The sequence below is a fragment of the Enhydra lutris genome, unplaced genomic scaffold, assembly GCF_002288905.1.
Source record: "Enhydra lutris kenyoni isolate GAN:26980312 unplaced genomic scaffold, ASM228890v2 scaffoldscaffold13, whole genome shotgun sequence".
In the NCBI taxonomy this organism is placed as follows: domain Eukaryota; kingdom Metazoa; phylum Chordata; class Mammalia; order Carnivora; family Mustelidae; genus Enhydra; species Enhydra lutris.
The window spans coordinates 52,535,937-52,553,667 of NW_019154097.1; the positions used below are offsets into that span (position 1 = coordinate 52,535,937).

Sequence of the window (17,731 nt, forward strand, 5' to 3'; positions counted from 1 at the left end):
CTTCGGCTCAGGTCATGATCCCAGGGTCCTGGGATCGAGCACCGTATCGGGCTCTCTGCTTAGTGGGGAACCTGCTTCCTCCTCTCCCTCCTGCCTGTCTCTCTGACTACTTGTGATCTCTATCAAATTAAAAAAAAAAAAAAAAAAAGAACCAAAAGGATTCTTGGAAACTAAAACCATGACCGCGGAGAGGAAGGACTCCGTGGCAAGATCGGGAGATAAAGTCCAGGAAGTCACCCAGAAAAGTGTCCCTGCACTCAGGTAAGGACACAGGAGTGTGCTGGGCCCGCGCTGACACCAGCCTGGGATGCCGCATGGCCATGGGACGGAAGCCGGGATTCCCCAAAGGCACAGCCTCAGGCCAACAGAGGCCATCCTGAGCTAGGGGGCAAGGGGGCAGCTCCCAGAGGCTGCCCTGCACCCCAACAAGGTAGCCTCAGGACACAGTTGTCCCTCCAGCAAAGGCACTGGCTACCCACAGCCCCAGCCTCTTGGCAGTAAACCCAGAAGAGAGAGAAGCAGAGGAGCAAAGGGAAGGAAGAGAGAAGGACCCGCTGGCGAGGCCCAGGCTTCAAACACTGAGTCAGGAAAGAGCAGGGGAGGTGGCTGCTGCGGCATGGAGGGGGACCAATACGCCCCTCCCCCACTTTCCCTGAGGTTCCAGAGCACCGCGCAGCCAGGAGCCAAGAGCTTGAAGGGGGAGCAGACTTGCAGGGGGCTGAGCACCGCAATGTCAGAACCACGGCCATGAGAAGCCTGTGAGCTTTCTGGAAGAATAAGACAGGACACATCCTGGCGATGAGCCATCAGGGTGCTTTCTGACTTTCAAGAGCCAAGTCAGAAGCTGGGGCCCCAGAGGGCACGAATTGGGCCAGCGCCTCCAATGGCAGTCATGAATGACGGTGTCACAGAGAAGCGGATTCACCCGCAGAGGAGAGAGGGACCCAGAAAACCAGAGAGGAGGGGCGTCCCCGGCCAGCGGAGACCAGGGTTGCAGGGGACGGTGCAGGCTGCTGGATTTCATGCATAAGTTCACCTTCTTCTGCGCAGCTTGGGCTGCTGGTCCCACTTGAGGGAGCCTCCCTGTCCTGTGCCCACAGAGCCAATCTTGGGGGTCCCAGGTGGTAGAAGGCTTTGCATCTATGCTTTCCTTTCAGCCTGGTGGGTCGGGTCTCTTATGTGCTATAAAGCAGGAATCCCACTTGTCAAATCCCTGGGACTCTTTCCCTCCCTTCTCAGCCCCGGGGGGGATGACGTGGTGGTAGGTGTAGTCAGTAGACAGAGCCCTGGGTGGGGTGCCTGCTGGCTGCCCCCTGGGCCCCTCAGTGACCTCACCGGCCCCCAGGGGCGCCAAGGCCTGCGTGAGCGAGCTGGGAGCACGGGGCCAGGCAGCCCAGGCCCTCTGCCCCTGCCCCCAGAGTGCCTAGAACACCCCTCCTGGGGGTATGGCTGTGCCATCCGGGAGCCTTTGATCATGAGCTGCTTCTTGTCACACAGATGAGCTGGGCAAACCTGCGGGCCGCCTTCCCCACCCTGAGCCCCGCGCAGCTGCACCGGCTGCTGACCCAGTACCAGCTGGCCTCGGCTGTGGGCCCCATGAGTGCCTGGGAGCCAGGCGCCCAGGACAGCCCCGATGCCTTCAAGTCAGGTGAGCCGCCTCTGGGCCAGGAGCTGGGGGCCGTGTGTGCCGTGTTGGGGCAAAAGGGAGCTCCCTGGGGGACTTCCTATGGGAGCCTGCAGAGCCTTGGGGACCTTCATCCTGGGCCATCTTCTGGGAACACCCTGCCCCCCACCTGGGGACCTGGAGACCCTCACAGAAGTGGGTGGGGGTAGTCAGAGCCCACAGGCCAAGACCTAGATCCAACCTCCGTCGGGCTGGGTCCTACCCATTGAGGAGCCCAAGGCTGCGGCCTCACTTGGGGCGTAGCCGACCAAGAGGAGAGCAGGGTCTGCATGCGGAGACTGTGTGCTTGCCACGTGCGTGCGCATACATGGCCTACGTGGGCCTGTGTGTGTCTCACAACTAGGGACGTATCTCTCCGCTGCACGATACACTAGGACACACGGAAATTACAAGGAGGTAGAAACTACAGTTGGAAACTGTGTCCCTGTCCCCTAGGGGTTCAACCTGGACAGAGCCACTGCTCTGAGCAGGACTGTGGGCTCCTCACTTTGGAGGCCTGCCACGTGCGGGTGCTCTGCTGGGGGCCCCCATGGGGTGGGTCTGTTTTAGGGCGGACATGCCCCCCACCGTCTGGGTGCCAGGGCCACATGCAGGTCACAGTGGATGGGGGCGGTGGGAGGGGTGCCCGGAGGGGAAGCGTCAGGGGCCACTGTGGGCAGAGGATCCAGCTGGCAGCTCGAGCTCTGCCCTGGCGGGTCACTGGACGCACGGCGGAGCGCTGGTCTGGGCAGGCCAGCCTTTGCCCAGGTGCCCCACGGCGGCGTCCCCAGTCCTGATGGGGTGGGGTGGGGGTGGCTGGCACACCTGGGGAGGAACAGGAAGTCTGGTCTTGCTGGGCCTGTCATGCCGTCCCCTGCCCCTCCCCCAACAGAGGAGGTCCTGGAGTCGTATGAAAACCCCCCACCCATTGTGTTGCCGAGCGAGGGCTTCCAGGTGGACTTGGAGGCCGACTGCCTGGACGACAGCATCTACCAGCACCTTCTCTACATCCGCCACTTCCTGTGGAGTCTGCATAGCAAGCCCAGCCCCGTTGGGGGGCCTTCCCAGCCAGGGGGCCTCGAGGTACCGGGTGCAGCTGGGGGTGCGTGGACTCGGTCAGCAGGGTGGCCAGGGGCAGCCAGCTCAGGGCCTGGCTGCTGCCCCTGGGAATGCCCGGAGCCCCTCTAGTTCTCCCACCACGCCCGGCCGCCAAGTCCCTGAGTTCTTTCTCCCCCTTGCCGCCCAGGGCCCACACCACACCACCTCTGAGGGCCAGAGCGGCCCGCTAGTTTGCAGGGGAGCCCGTGAAGCTGGCCAGGGGCGCACTCTGGCTTCTGCGGGGGCTCCCCGTGCACAGGGCCTTTCAGGAAGGCAGAGCCGCGGGGGCCCCCAGGCTGGCCCCCTGCACGTAGACTCCTCGTGCCTACTCACGCCTCCCAGCACCCCACTCAGCCTCGAGCCCGCTGTCCCGGACTGGCCCGAGCCTAGAGGCACCTGTGGGAAAGTGCTCCCAGAAGGGAGGAGGAACGCAGCTCCAGAAGGTGAGACATGTCCCCAGGCTCATGCTCGCACCCCAGCCCTGTTGCCACCCGGCAGAGCCCCTTGGGAGTCATGCCACCCATGAGGTCCTGGCGTCATGTTCACCTGGGGCTCGCAGTGCCTGCCCAGGATGCCAGAGGGCGGCTGGGCCATGCGGAGCCATCTGTGGGACCAAGTCGCTACCCTGAGGATAGGGGGAGGCAGGGAGGGATGGCTCAGGAGACAAGCACAGAAGAAGGGAAGGCGGGGAGGCAGAGGGATGGGGATCTCTAGGCCACGGCAGCGCCAGCCATGGTCCTGGAGATCTGAGTGCTGGGGCCACAACCACAGGTCGTTCCGGGTGGCTCCAGCTCAAGAAGGGGGCAGGCTCGCTCGGGGCCCTGGTGCTGGGCTGGGGGGCTGGGTCAGACATGGGGGGTGGACAGAGGTGGAGTCAGCACTTAGAGGTGCAGAGGGAGGAAGCAGGGTCTCAGAATGAGCCTGAGCAGAGGCCCCTGTTCGGCCCCTGGAAAGGGCCAGCCACGAGGGGGATGGAGGTGCCTCTTCCAAACACACGGGGGTGTGGTCTGGACCCCTTACCCTGACAGTAGTTGGGGACTTGCTAGAACACAGTGAGCACCCTTCCTGGGGACAGGCTGCCACAGCAGTGCAGACAGAGCCCCCCCCCTCCTTGCCCACCCAGGGGACAGCGTGGGTCCCGCGGACGAGCCCCCTCCGGCCCCTCCCAGCCGCAGCTCCAGCACGGAGGATTTCTGCTACGTCTTCGTTGTGGAGCTGGAGCGGGGCCCCTCCGGGCTGGGGATGGGCCTGATCGACGGGCTGGTGAGTGGCCCTCTGGGCTCTGCTGGGCCGGGCCCTCTCTTTACTGGCCCCCAGCTCGTGGGGAAGACCGGGACCAGGGTCTGGGCTAAGAGTATAGCGGGTGGCTCAGAGGCATCTGAGAGGAGGGAAGGACCTGCAGGGGACGTGACGGTGTCTGGTGCTGCCCTCGCAGCCCCGTGGCAGAGCTTGTGAGGGAGCCGGGCCCAGGCGCATGGAAGCCTGAGGCCGCCACTTCTCTCCCAGCACACGCCGCTGGGCGCCCCCGGGCTCTACATCCAGACCCTGCTCCCGGGCAGCCCCGCAGCTTCGGACGGCCGCCTGTCCCTGGGAGACCGCATCCTGGAGGTGAACGGCAGCAGCCTGACGGGTGTCAGCTACCTGAGGTACTCCCCGCCCTCGTGCTGCAGCCGCCAGGGGAGCCCCCGGCCCGGGAGCAGGTCCCATCCCAACCCTGTGCTGGGTGTGAGGGAGCAGAGGCGCAGCACTCAGCCGGCTCCTTCAACCTCTGGGCACACGGCAGCCCCACCGGGGGGGCCCCTCGAGGGGGTGTGTCACAGCAGGGTGACAGAGTGGGTCCCGATCCCAGGTTCCCCCAAAGCCCTGCCTGCCTCACCTGTCCCGAGGCTGGGCCTGCGGGGAGTCCCCGCGACGCGAGCCTGGCTCCCTCCTCCTCCCCCTGCACTGGGTTTCAGAGCTGTGGACCTGATCCGAAATGGGGGCAAGAAGATGCGGTTTTTGGTTGCCAAGTCCGACGTGGAAACCGCCAAGAAGATCCGCTTCCGCACGCCGCCCTCCTAGGGTGGCGGCCACCTTCTGCCGCGCTGTTCCCGCGTTCCCTGTTGCGGAAGACGTACATCTTAGTGTATATTTTATTTATGTGACAGAGAACACTAAGTTGTGATGTTTGTTACAGAGCTTTTATGTGTAAAGATTTTAATGGAAATGTACAGATTCAATAAACTATCTTTCGTAATCTGAAGGGCTGGCGGTGTGTGGAATGAAGATGGGCGCGGCGCCGGGCTCCCCAGGAGGACACAGGGTCCCAGTGCTGCGGGTAGGGTCTCCCTCTGCCCCCGCCCCCACCCTGAAGCACGGAGCTCCCACTCAGCACACACTCAGCATAGCTCAAAGACGGTCTAGAACCGCCTGCCCCAACCCTCGCCAGGCTGTAGTTCGAGCCCTCACCCCACTGGGGGCACCCGGGCCTCCTCTCGCTCACCACAGCCATGACTGGGCCCTAATAGCAGCTGGTAATCTGCGGCCAGGCCGGCGTCCCCCAGGTCACCCTCCCCTCACCCCAGCAGGAGACTCACCTTGTCCTCCAGGTGGCTGGCTGTGGTGGGGGTCGCGGCGACAGCAGGGCTTGGACACCTGCGCCAGGCGTGTTCAGCAGGCTCAGCAGCCGTGGCCGTAGCAGGGAGCTCAGGGCTGGGCTCGGGGCCAGAGTCGTCTTCTTGGAGAGGAACAGAGACCTGGAGGAAGAGGAGCCCTGGCTCGTCGGCTGCCGACACCCCTCACAGGGAGAGGGGTCTCAGGGAGGGAGCTCCCCCCCCACGACCTGTGAGGTCCTCGTTCGGTCCTGAGCACTAGGCTGCCCGCAGCCCCACGTGGCCCGCTGATGAGTGCGGGGGGGAAGCGCACCCGCTGCTAGATCACAAGTATTTTTTTAGAAAACTCATTTTAAACATGTGATTGAACCCAAAAGGAAAACTTAGAGCCCCAAACTGAATCCAGGGCGCCAGTTCCAAAAGGCCAGCAGCAGCCCAAGGGAGGCCTGCCCAGCTCCTGGTCTCGGCGGCTCAGCACCAAAGGAGAGAAACCCGAGGGGCCGAACTGGGACCCCATGTAGCTGAGTTCCCAAGGGGCTGGAGTCCTGGGAGTGGGGACACACCCACAGAGTCCCCAGCAGGTCCCTTCCAGGCAGTAACCGTTTACTGCTCCCAGCTCCCACCCACTTTTCCCAGACGCTGCGGTAATGTCACCCTGAAACACCAGGACAGCGCTCAGGTCCCAGAACAACTCCCTCACCCGCACTCAGCGCAGCTGCAGGGGACTCCGAGCTCCAGGTGGGGTCCTCCCGGCCTCGCAGGCCGACTCCCCCGCCAGGAATGCCCTTAGCCACGGCAGAGCGCGAGCCGCCAAGCCCAGCTCCCCAGCACGTCTCAAGCTCCGGTCCTTCGCGTCCACAGCCTGTTGGCCAAAGCACAGGGGACGGAAGCCCGCGGTCAGTGGGGAGCTCCCCGCTCCCCACCAGGCGGCAGCAAGTGCGTGGACTGCACACTCAGGGAGTGCAAACGCCCCCGAGTTCAAACCCGGGTAGTTTCTGTCTAGACTCTCAGGCAGCAGAGCGGTCCGCCAGGCAGAGAAAACGTAAAGGCAGCATCTCTGGACTGGCCCTGGCTCTCTGACAAGCGAGGAAACGTGTCTTCTCGGACCCACGCTTGTTCGCGCGCTGCTTTGGGACCCAAACTTCCAGCACATGGAAACGCCGCAGGCCGAGCGCCCACTGAAAACACGCCCTGAGACCTGGCAAAACTAGCACCTCCCTCTGGCCTGCCTTCCCGCCTCGGGCCCGGGCCGCGCGGGGCGGGGAGGGGGCGGCCGAGCCGGGTCTTGTCCCGACCCGCGAGGACCAGGGGGCCCCAAGCGCGCCCCGCCCCGACGCCCACAGCTCCGCTCCACGGGCGCGTCACCTGTCGTCTACCGGAAGTCCTCCGGGGCCCGGGACGCCAGGCGGAGCCGAGGCGGACACTCTGCCGGCCGGAGCCCGGTTCGGTCCGCTCCGCGCACCGCGTCCGCCCGCCGCAGCAGCGCGGTTCTGGCGTCCGCACGGTCCGGCGTCCGGGGGCGGGGCCAGAGGCGGCGGGGCGGGCGGGGCGAGACCGGCGGAGACTCGCGGAGCACCAGCGCCACCTGGTGTCCCGGATGCCTGCGCGCAGCCGGCGGAGCTGAGGGGCAGCCCTGGGAGCTAGTGTCCAAGGCAGGAAGCTGACCTCAGTGGAACTGGGACAGGAGGCACTAACGGGTGGGGGGACGAACCACGACACCTCTCTTGCGCTCCCACACTCGGCTAGTCTCCCCCACTCGGCATAATACCAGCGCGATCCTGGCTTGGGGGGTCCCTGCTGGGTTGGCCCTGCCCTTCCTCCAGATGGCAAGAGACTGCAGGCCAGAAGAGCCACAGCCTCTGCGTCTTCCATCATTCAGTAGCATCAGAAGGCGGACTAAGAAAGGACACTGAGCAGAGGCCCTTCCCAGTGGCGGCTGTGCCAGTGGGAGAGTCACGCGGCTCCCTTGCTGATCGCCCACATACGTGCTGTTATTTCTGTCACATCTGGGACACGGTGGGGAGTTGGGACGAAGGAACAGCCCCAAGCGTCTGGCCCAGCGGGGCGGGGGTCCCCCCCTGCCCAGGGCCAGGCCTCCCAGCCCAGCAGTGCTCCCCACATCTGGCCCTCTCCCCTGCCTCGTGCACACAGGGATTCTCTGGAAGATGTTTATTGCCGCTGCACCTCCTTTTGCCTCCCAACAAGGATCTGCCAGAAACACACCAAGCAGCCCCCACCCACCCCCAACGGGGTGAGAGCTCCAAATCAGATCTGTGTCACCACACAGTTCAGCATGGGACAGAGACAAACACCCAAAGGCTGAGGATGGGACAGCCTGACCCACACAGAGGGACCCAGACCCACCCGGGGCTCCTCCCCGGGTCTCAAGCCCCTGCTCGTGGCAGCCGCAGCTTGGCTCTCATTCTGTGGCCGGGCCAGCGTCCCCCAGGTCAACACCCCTCACCCCGGCAGGAGGCCCATTTCCTTCTCCACCAGGCGGCTGACCATGCGCAGGGCCAGCGGCAGGGCGGTGTTGGCGTCACGGTGGTAGCGGGGCTCGGACAGCTCTGCGCTGGGCGTGAACACAAACTGGGCCACACTGGGCATCTTCAGCAGCGTCAAGAGCTCAGTGGCCCGTGTGCGGACGGCTGCCGCGCCCTCCTCACGGTGCATGGAACTCAGCGCCGGGCTCTGGACCAGGGTCCTCATCTTTGACAGGAACAGAGAGACCCTGAGGACGAAGGGATCCCAGTCAGCTGCAGATGCACCCCTCACGTGAAAGCTGAGGCCCCACGGGGGGGCCCAGACGCCCAAAGTTCTGGGTCAGGGGGCATTAGCTGGGAGCAGCGAGGCCGTGGGGACACTACCGCCACCGGTATCTGACTGGAGCCCTCGTGCTGCAAGCCACATGCAGACCTTGGGGACCAGGAAGGCAACCAGCACCAGCTCCCCTTCTCCTTCTGCCCCAGCCAGTACCTGGGAATCAGGTCTTGGCTCCGGGAGGCCAGCTTGGTCAGCGTGGTCATGAGCACGGCGATGACCTGTGGGGGGCACTCGGGGAGGGTGGCAGATGGGCGCGACTGGGTAAGCTCGAACAGCAGGGCCTCGAGGGCCTCAAAAAACCTGTTGATCTGCTCCACGGTGCATCGCCGGTCCCAGGACACAGACAGGTACTCGCCGATGGCCCAGGCCTGCATGGGGACAGAGCCTTAATCCCGGCAGGCGCCCCGGCGTGGGAGAGGGGCGGTGGCGCGGCGGCTGGCCTTACCACGGAGGCAAGCATGGCCCCCCGGCTGCGGACACTGCTCACACTCCCCACGAACTCCAGCAGCTCTTTCGCCAGCTCGACCACCAGTGACGGGTGCAGTGCGCACAGGGCCAGGAACTGGGAGCTCAGCACCCTGCCCGGGGAGGACACTGCTAGACCGTGGCCCCCCATGCAGAACCAGAGCCAGGAGGAGAGGGGGAAAGCCTCTGAACAGGTTCAGGTCCAGATGCTTTCAGCCCCTAAAGGAACCCATGGCCCACTGGAGAGGAAGCTGGGGCTGCTAAGTGGTGTGGGCACAGGCGTGTGTGGATCAGGCCTTCGGAAAGGGGCACAGATGGTCTGGAAGGCTCCATGGAGAGGGACCAGGGCCAGCACTGGAGATTACGGACCTGGGGGAGAAGGGACGGAGGCAGGGGCGTTCTGGACCAAGGAGAGGAGTGTGGGCAGCGGCTGGACCCCAGGTGATGCTGGGGACCAGGGCACATGCTGCAGAGGGCAGCCGGAAAGGGGCACAGCGCAGGGGAGGTGGAGACTCAGAGCCAAGGTAGGCTGAGCTGGGGGCGGTGAAATGGGGCTGGGTCGGCAGGGTGGGTGACACCTCATGGGGCCGGCAGGAGGGCCCACCTGTGCACACGGGCCTCATACTGGGGCACCTGGTAAAGGGAGTCACATCTCTCCAGGAGCAGCAGCGCCAGCTGGTTGGCCAGAACCCCGTCAGCAAACTGGGGATCGGGAGGGAGACACAGACTCAGCCCCCACCCTGACATCACCCTCCCCCACATTCTGCTCCACACCCACTGGTGCCCGCCAGCCCGGGGCTGCTCTTGGGGGCGGTCAGGCCGCCCTCCCGGTGCCTCTAGCTGATCCAGAGCGGGATCTGTGTTCAAGGACACCGGCTTTGCCGAGGCCCAGGGCCACCCTCTCTGTGGGAACGGAGCAGCCCAGAAGCGGGCTCACCTGAGTCACTGCGGAGAAGAAGGCCTGGAGCAGTGTGGGCACAGCCTCGGCGCACTGGGCCACCCGGGCACAGCTGGCCATGGGCTGCAGCAGCTGGTGGAGGGGCGCCAACCTGGAGGACAGAAGCCGCGCATCCCACTGAGCGCCCTCACCCGCTCCCCTGGGGCCCACAGACATGCCGGTGCCCGAGGGGACAGGGCACGGGGTCGCAGTGTCGCAGCCCAGGCAAGTTCTGAAACACCTGCGCCGCCTCCTCGGAGGAACCCCCTGCCCCCGCCCACCCACCCCCAACCCCGGGAACCACGCGGCTCCCTGCTGAGCTCTGTGCTCCCTGCTTCCGCGGGACACAGGGAGGGCGTGCGTGGGGGTCTGCACTCAGGACGCCTTGTTCCGGTCCTGGCCCCCGACCTGCTCCTAGGGAGCGCCACTCCTTAGTTGCTCCCTCTGGACAATGGAGTCCCCACAGCACCGACTTCGCAGGGTTGTGGGAACCGAACTGGTGCGCCGGTAAGGGGCTGAGCGTGAGGCCTATGCCCGGCAAGCACCCGGAGCGCGGCTAACGACTGCCAGGGGCAGGGGGATGGGGGGCGACAACAGGGGCTTCTTCAGCTTAGAAGGCACAATGCTCAGGGCCAGATGTCCCCAGACATGTCCCACCTACCCTGGGAACAGGCTCTGACCACGTGTAGCGCTCTTTGAGCCGACCCAGGGACACGGGGCCAGGGACCCCCACAGCCAGGCCCCACCCCAGGGCCCCCCGGCCTGAGCAGCCCTACCTCTCCACGGTTCCACTGGCCTTGGCCCGCAGCAGGTGCTGGAGAAGAGCCTGGAACTGTGGGTCCCGGGAAGCCTCCAGACAGCTGGGGTTCCTGAGGGAGGCGTCCCACAGCGGCCTCTCAGACACAGCTGGTGACAGCCTGTGAGCAAGCAGACGCCTAAGGCCAGGCTCAGATGTGGGCTCTGGGCCCAGGCCACTGGAGGCCCGACTCAGCCCCAGCCCTCGAGGAGACAGAGCAGGCGTTATCCCGCGCCAACGATGAACCTGAGGAACTAGAAGGGACCTGGGGCTCGGTACCTGCAGGGTGAGGCCCTCCCAGCGAGAGACACGGGACAGGGCCTCGGGGGCCCAGGGCTGGAGAGAGGCGCTCTTGTCTGGGCAGCTTGCGGAACAGCAGGGGACGGGGAGGGATCCAGTTGGCAATGGGGAGGGGACCCAGGGACAGGCATCATCCCTCAGGCTCACCTGAGCTGCAGATCCAAGGCCGCGGTCAGACAGGGCAGGTCCAGCAGCGCGTGGAGCATCTCCACAGCTGTGCCGGGGTCCACCAGCCACGGCAGGAGCTCCACGAACTCGGAGGTGAGGGGCGGGCTGTTCCAGGCCAGGAGCTGCAGGAACAAGCGTGGTGGCTCAGTGGGCACCAGGAGGGCCCGTGTGGGGCGTGCGGGCCAGCGGCTGGACCTGTGGCTGCCCCAGGGGAGTGCACCTCGGTACCGGATGGGCCGGGTGCCAGTGCCCCCCACTTTCCTTGCGCCGCCTTTTGCACCAACAGTTATAGCAATCACTTTGCACTTGTCACTGTTTCTCCTCCAATTAAATTTGCAAAGACCACACGGAGACCACAGCCGGTCACAAACAGTGCGTCGAAAGGTAACAGCTCTTTACAAAGAGCTGAACACAGCCAGCGAGGCTCCCAGATGACAGGAACCTACCAGCTGCGACAATCAGGACAAACTCTAGAATGAGCCACAGTCCAGTCTCGCGGCTCCTCTGAAGGCGCTCAGCCTGGGGTTCTCCCCGGCGGGGACGCTGTTCCTACGGGACGCATGGACCCCCTGGGCTGTCCTACGGCCCTCTGCCGGCATCCCAGGCCGCTCCCCGGATGCTAGTGACTGCTGCCAGTCTGGAGGACGAGCGGGGGGCACTGTACCCCCCACCCCCCACCGGCCCAAGAACAACTGAGCGTGCCTTGAAGAGGTTGGGGAAGCTCTGCTTGAGAATGTCAGGGTTCTTGCCAAACAGGGGCAGGCTGTCCCCGCAGAAGCGGACGAACTCGAAGGCCAGCGTGGGGCTGTGGAAGAGCTCGCAGGGGACCCTGGTGAACAGGTGTTGGAGGATGGCTTCTGAGTCCACGGCGGCTGCCTCCCCTGAAACGCACCAGCCTCGTCAGGGCCTGGCCCTGGCACGAGGGACCTCACCTTGTCACGAGGACCCCCCTCCTGGTGGGGGGGTGCTCAGGGTTCCAGACACCAGGGGCCCTGAGGTGTGTACGCTGCACAGGGAACCCCGGCCGAGCCTCGCCCGTCCCGCCCCGAGAGCCTCCAGCGACCTCCCAGTCCCTCTGGGTCACACAATGAGGAAAGTTCTTTGGAAGGTGCTGGTTTCACAGTCCCTCGCACAAAACTCCCGTGAACTCTCGTGGCAAAGAGGGTTCCAAGATCAGCGTAAAGCTGCTCGGCTTCAATGAGCCCCTCAAACCCATCTAACACCTTTCCACCGGGCGCCAACGGCCGCTCAAAGCCACGGTTCTACAGACAAAGGAAGCCCCCGACGGAAGAGAGGCCCGGGCCCGCCCTGCGCGAGGCTCACCATGTCTCAGGAAGAACTGCGCGATGGGCAGCAGCGCCCGCGCCCGCGCCAGGTCCCCACACAGCCGTGTGTGCAGCGCCTTCAGGCAGGACAGCGTGCGGTACAGGAAGGACGGGTCCTGCCGGCAGAGCACGTCCAGCACCAGCACGGCCTCCACCAGGCACTGCGGAGACGTGTGGGGGGCCCGGATTACAGGGAGCCGCGTCAGGGGCCCACCCTGCCCCCCAACGCCGTGGGCACTTACGGCTTTCTGCAGGTCCGCGTCCCCCTTTCTCAGGGCTCCTGTGGAAGGAAGAAAGGCCCCCCGTCTCCGTCAGAGGCAACACAGTGAGCAAGAAGCACCCTGTTCTAGAAGCTGGAGGAGAAGGCAGACAGTGACCCCCCACCCCGGGGCGGATGCACGGGAGGCTGGGGACAGGTTCTGCCCCCTGCCCAGCTCCCGAGGTCTGCACCAGGAGCACAGAGTCCCCGGGGACACAGAGGCTGTGCAGGCCCCCGCCCCCCAGGAGCAGCCAGGGACGCCCCCTCGGGGAGGAGACGCGGCGACAGGACTCACGCCGCGTGCTCTGCTCCACCAGGCGCTGGCAGTACTCGAAGGCCTTCTCCCTCAGCCGCTCCTGGGGCGGCAGCAGGTGGCTGGCGGTGGACGTGGCCGACAGCACGGACAGCGTGGAGCCCTCCAGCTCCGACTTGTCATCTGGAAAGGAGAATGAGGTGCTCGAGGGGCACGGAGTCCCTGTGGCGGGCGGCTGAGGCCCAGCCCCACCGTGGCCGCCTTCACCCCAACCAGAGGCCACAGGCAGGGCGGTGTCTCTCCCGGAAGCCCAGTCTGTCCCCACCACTGGCCAGTCTGCACGGGGGAGGGCATTCGGTGAAGCTGTCAGCACCTGTGCTGCCATCTGCCCTCTGTGACCTTCTGTGCCCTCTGTGGCTTCTCCTACACAACGGGGATGGGCCTCCCGGGGCTGACGAGGCTCAACCAGTGCTCCCAGCGTCACCTGGGGGCCACACCTGGTGCCGTCCACCTCCTGCCTGTGTGACCCCCCCATGTCCCCCCGACCCCCATGTCCCACCTGAGTCCAGGGCACTGGGGCCCTGGGGGCTGCTGGCCAGCAGCCATGCCCGCAGCATGGAGAAAGCCTGCACGTTCAGCCACTGGTCCTCCGTGAAGTGCTGGCCCGTGGACAGCACCGTGAAGAAATCTGTGGCTACCGCCCCATCTACCTCAGTGACAGGGCCCGGCTGTGGGAGGCAAGGAAGGACAAGCTGTGGGGACACAGGCTGGGGAGGTGCTGGGGTCTAAGGCCGGGGGGCGGGTGCGGCCAACGGGCTCACAGATACCAGGGAAGGTGGGAGGGGGGCTGCGTGCCAGTGGGAGCCCCGCCCTCATGCTCTCGAGGACCGGGGGTGGCCCCCAAAAGACACATAAACACTGGCACCTAAGTGGACGTGGTCCTCTGTCAGGTAAGTGACCCCTGCCAGTGGGTTTGGCGCACAGCATCATGGGTTAGGAGGGCTGTGACCCCGGGGACCCAAAGCCCCCCAACCTGAGTGCAGACACGAAAGAGGGATCATTCTGGAACCAGGGAGGTCCTGAGTCTCCAGGCTCACCTGCCGGGCTCTGGGTGTGGAGAAGAACCCTCCAGAAGCGTGTGGGACCCCTTGCTGGATGCTGGCATAGCGAAGCCAGTCCACCAACCTCTTGCTGAGCAGGCTGGTCTGGTCTATGGGTGGGAGGCGGGCAGGGACAACATGTGGGAAATAGTCAATCCCACAGACTCGGGCTGTAGTGGCACTGGTAGAACTTTCTAGAAAACAAGCTCTGGACAGGGTGCTGGGCCCTCAGGGCGCACCTCTCCCTCTGTGCTCACAATGGCCTTTCCGGAAGGGTGGCTACCTTCATGGATGGAGTGCGGGGCCAGGCGCGTGACCTTGGACACGACTGGGAGCAGGTGCCTCAGACTGGGCCCCTCGGGCTGCCGGCTCTCAAGGACTCTGAAGGCGCGCTGGCCCACGCTTCGGACCTCCTCCTTTCTGTCACCCTTCAAACGGAACATGGGGGAATGCAAAGTGATTACCTGTGTGTGTGAGCGACACGCATCTAGTCTGAAAACACCGGGGAAGGGCAGCCGGTCCTGAAGGCCGTTGCTCCACGAGGACACCTGTTTCCGTACCACCACCGCTTACCACGTCCGGGGCATCACTGGAGCAGCCGGAATCTGGGCCCTTCCCAGAGCCCTGCCCTGTCCCTGGGAACAAGGGGCAGGAGAGCAGGAGGGGGTGGGGGAGGCTGGTGGGTGCCCCAGGGGCACCAGGGGCAGGATGGGCACATCACCTGGGCCAAGAGCACCAAGGCCACCAGGCTCAGCTGCTGGCTGCTCTGGACGTGGTCACAGGACAGGCTCAGGTCATCGGAGGGTGACCTCTCTCTCAGGATGGCAGCGCACAGAAGCTGGAGCTGCTCAGGGCACTTGGGCGAGCAGAGGGTGGTCTGCAGCAGGTCCACGCACGTCTTCTCCAGCCTGGAAACGCAGGGCCACATGCACGGGGGGCGTGTTACTCAGCACCCCACCCACGCGGCCGTGCCCCCGAAGGTCAGCACACTCACCGCCTCTTGTATTTCGTGGCTGAGACGATGAGGAACAGCCTCTGTAGGGCGTCTACTGCGTCAGGCCCCGGGTCGTCCTTCTGCAGCAGCTTCGCGACCCGGGAACAGAACTTCTGCAGCTCCTCGTCCTGGATCTCCCTAAATGAAAAGCGGGGTGTTGGCGACCTGGAGTTGGGGGACCTGTCCGCGGGAGCTGGAAATCCCACCCTGAGCTGTGACCCATGGTCCTGGGTCTGAAGGGACATCCCCACGGAGCAGAGAAGCCAGCATCACGGGCTTCGTGTGGGAAAGCGAGGACACCACCTGCGGCTCCGCCCTCCCTGGGATGCAGCCACTGTCCCCTGTCACCATGTGGTCACTCCCCTCCCCTGCTGGTAGGGCTTTCAGGAGAGACACCACACCTCCAGGTTTTTGTTGTCCCAGGAGTGAAAGAACTAAAACCCACTGATGTTAGCACTCAAAATGAAGCATGGTCTGAAATAAGTTGCTTTTCAAGAAGATTCCTTTAGTGAGCCTCCCGCTCCTGGGAACAAGAGCGAAATCTGCTACGTTAGAGAACAAACACTGGGTCATGTTCTCAGGTATGACTACCACGGTTCCTAGTATTTACTCGGCTTCGTTAAAAAATTGTATCTTCAAGCATCAACAGAAACAGAAATCAAAACAGAAACCTGGTTTTCTGGGTTTCTCTTCCAGTCTGAAAGGGCAAGGCAAGCCCAGGAAACACAGTACTAGGGACCTCTGGCTGGGGTGGGGGGCAGTGCTCTCAGAGGAGGGCCCCCTCCAGCCCCCTAGCCACAGCGGAAGTCCACCGGATCCAGGCTCGACTGATCAGACACTCGACCTCAGAACCTGGGATTTTGAACCGAGACGGGGCAGCTCCAGTCTCGGGCTGACGAAGAGGGCGGCTGAGCATGTGGGGCTGGGGGCCTGGGGCTGCCTCCTCTGTTTCTTGTTCTTCCTTGAAGGTTGGCTGATGAACCTCTGTGAATTCCCCACCACTCCCCGTCGCCCTCCTACCTCCTAACCCGTTTTCATTTCTTACAAACACAACAGTCACCTGTGGGATGAGGATGTAGGAAAAGAGGCCTGGTCAGGTGTGTTTCTCCCCGGGCCTAACGAGACGGATTGGGAAGGTACCAGGCTGCCTCAAACTCACACAGCAGACTCTTTCCTAGAATGGTGGTACCCCTCATCCCAGTGAATGCCTTCCAGTATATTCTCTAAATCCCAGGATTCTAAAAGGCCAATTTGCTCAAACCCTCCAACAGCTCCCCAGTGCTTTCAAACCTGAACTCCTACTGACTCTAACAAGGCTGACAGGGTCCTGGGCTCGCCTTCTCTGAGAACCACGAGTCCTACTTCTCTTGTGACACCCCGAATCACAGGCTTCGTTAGGGTAGAATACAGTGAAAAACTAAGACCTAACTGATCATGACTAGCTTTCTTCAAACCCTAATGGAGAGAATGTGCATAATTCTTGCATAATTCACATAATTCAAGCATCTTGCTTTGGGATATTGGAAAATGTGCTACCCTCAACTCTCCCACTGCCCTACCTGAGACAGAGCGAATGCAGAGAGTGAGGACTATTCATTCTGCAAATTTATGACCTGGAGTAGAAGCTGAGCTGGGGAGAGGTAACCCCCGTGAGGTTCTGGGTGGGTCTCAGTTCTTACGTGCCTCTTGGCGAGAACACTAGGGTGACTGTGTCACATGTTGAGTGAGATGCTATCTTCACGTACTACATCCCCGAAGTTCAGGTGAGCTCGATTTCTAATCCTCGAGCTTGAATACTGGAGTATCTGTCCAACAATGAAGGAGACGCAGATAGCAATGAAGGTGCTATGAACCCACAAGGCACCTTCTGAGCAGATTTTTAAGGGTTATTTTGACCACAGAGGATTCTTGCCCTGTTCCCAGCCTTCAAACCTAACTGGTATTCAAGATCTTGTTTCCCTAGCTGGCAGCAGCCTCAACCATCCCAGTCTCTCCCACCAAGTGGTCCAGCTCTGGATCCAGTTTTAGGTTTTTTGTTTTTATCACTGCCTTGTGGTCCCGAATGCATTTTCTTCTAAACAAGTAGCGTCAAGTTTTACACCGTCTGATGGACTGTGGGGTTTTAGTCCTAGCCTGCATTCTGCTTTCTCCCGTGGCTGGGTAGGGGCTCGGTAAAGGGGCTACGGACTAGTCAGTGGGAGTCCAGGGCCAGCTGGGGGCCAGAAGCCGGTGAGTAATTTCTCCATCCTATCTAATGCACCCTGAGGAAAGCGAGTTTCTAAATCGGGGATTTCGCCCCTGGCTCCCCAGAGCCCTCCGATGGTATCCGATTCCCGAGGCTGGCACGCAGAGCTCGCCGGGCCTCAATGCCAGGAGGCTCTCCAGCCTCTTGGCGGCTTCATGCTCTTGCCCCTGAAGCACCGGACAGCCTCTGGCTCCCCGCCTGGCTGCGGGACGCGCGGCTATCGCCGCCAAGCCTGGGGGCCCCGCCCCGCTTCCCGGGCACGCACCCCTCGCCCCGAGGCTCCGGCGCCGCTGCCTCCTGGGCCGGCCGGACCCTCCCCCCGCTCCCCGGGCCTCTGTAGCGGGTCTAAGTGGGCTGCTGCAGGTCGCCGCGCGCGGGCCCCGCTCTGTAAGAACACCCCCCCGCCCCCGCCAGGAGCCCCAAGGGAAAGGCCGGGCCACCTGGCCTGGTGGAGCAGACTCTCGGCCCCCGCCGTGAACATGCCGCCGCCGCCGCAGCCGCCGCCCGGAGATGCAGCTCCGCCGCTTCCGGGTCGCGTCACGTGCTGCGTCACGTGGGCGGGGCGGCCGGCCAATGTGCTTTGGCGGAGGCCTTTCCCTCGGGGGCGGGGCCGTCAGAGAGCCGGCCGCCAGTCCCCTGGACTGGGACCCTGAGACCTCGGAATCTGGGCATCCCGGGTCCCAAGATCTAGGAGCTCGGCACCCCGGGATCCCG

At 63.8% G+C, this 17,731-nt stretch overlaps 2 protein-coding genes and 1 long non-coding RNA gene across 3 annotated transcripts in view; 1 reads left to right on the forward strand and 2 right to left on the reverse strand.

The window, feature by feature from the left end:
• The window catches only part of LOC111146193 (Rap associating with DIL domain), a 79,576-nt gene extending 74,720 nt beyond the window's left edge, over positions 1-4,856 (forward strand). Inside the window, exons 9-14 of the mRNA XM_022501633.1 lie at positions 1,498-1,648; positions 2,556-2,755; positions 2,886-3,204; positions 3,885-4,024; positions 4,268-4,407; positions 4,717-4,856. Of these exons, the coding sequence (XP_022357341.1) occupies positions 1,498-1,648; positions 2,556-2,755; positions 2,886-3,204; positions 3,885-4,024; positions 4,268-4,407; positions 4,717-4,822 (1,056 nt within the window). The 3' untranslated portion in view covers positions 4,823-4,856. The remainder of the gene's footprint in view (positions 1-1,497; positions 1,649-2,555; positions 2,756-2,885; positions 3,205-3,884; positions 4,025-4,267; positions 4,408-4,716) is intronic.
• LOC111146195 lies at positions 4,799-6,206 on the reverse strand. The gene is made up of 3 exons (XR_002640523.1): positions 6,053-6,206; positions 5,338-5,496; positions 4,799-4,860 (listed from the first exon to the last, which is right to left on the reverse strand). It is a non-coding gene; the product is annotated as an uncharacterized LOC111146195 (long non-coding RNA).
• Positions 6,207-7,512: 1,306 nt separating this feature from the next.
• On the reverse strand, positions 7,513-17,528 carry LOC111146263 (adaptor related protein complex 5 zeta 1 subunit). The gene is made up of 17 exons (XM_022501738.1): positions 17,458-17,528; positions 14,773-14,910; positions 14,500-14,686; positions 14,062-14,206; positions 13,776-13,888; positions 13,238-13,406; positions 12,721-12,861; positions 12,409-12,446; positions 12,165-12,327; positions 11,544-11,722; positions 10,821-10,963; positions 10,354-10,494; positions 9,578-9,689; positions 9,245-9,342; positions 8,621-8,753; positions 8,329-8,543; positions 7,513-8,083 (listed from the first exon to the last, which is right to left on the reverse strand). The coding sequence occupies exons 1-17, from the start codon at positions 17,496-17,498 to the stop codon at positions 7,813-7,815; spliced, it is 2,427 nt and encodes an 808-aa protein (XP_022357446.1). The 5' UTR covers positions 17,499-17,528; the 3' UTR covers positions 7,513-7,812.
• Between the last annotated feature and the right edge of the window lie 203 nt (positions 17,529-17,731).

Bases quoted from the DNA above. Each gene is read 5' to 3' on its own strand.
- LOC111146263 (XM_022501738.1), bottom strand. From the start codon at position 17,498: ATGTTCACGGCGGGGGCCGAGAGTCTGCTCCACCAGGCCAG. The intron at 13,889-14,061 runs GTAGCCACCCTT...TCCCACCCATAG, and splicing joins CCCGCACTCCATCCATGAAG to ACCAGACCAGCCTGCTCAGC. The intron at 8,084-8,328 runs GTACTGGCTGGG...CTTCGTCCTCAG, and splicing joins AGCCAAGACCTGATTCCCAG to GGTCTCTCTGTTCCTGTCAA.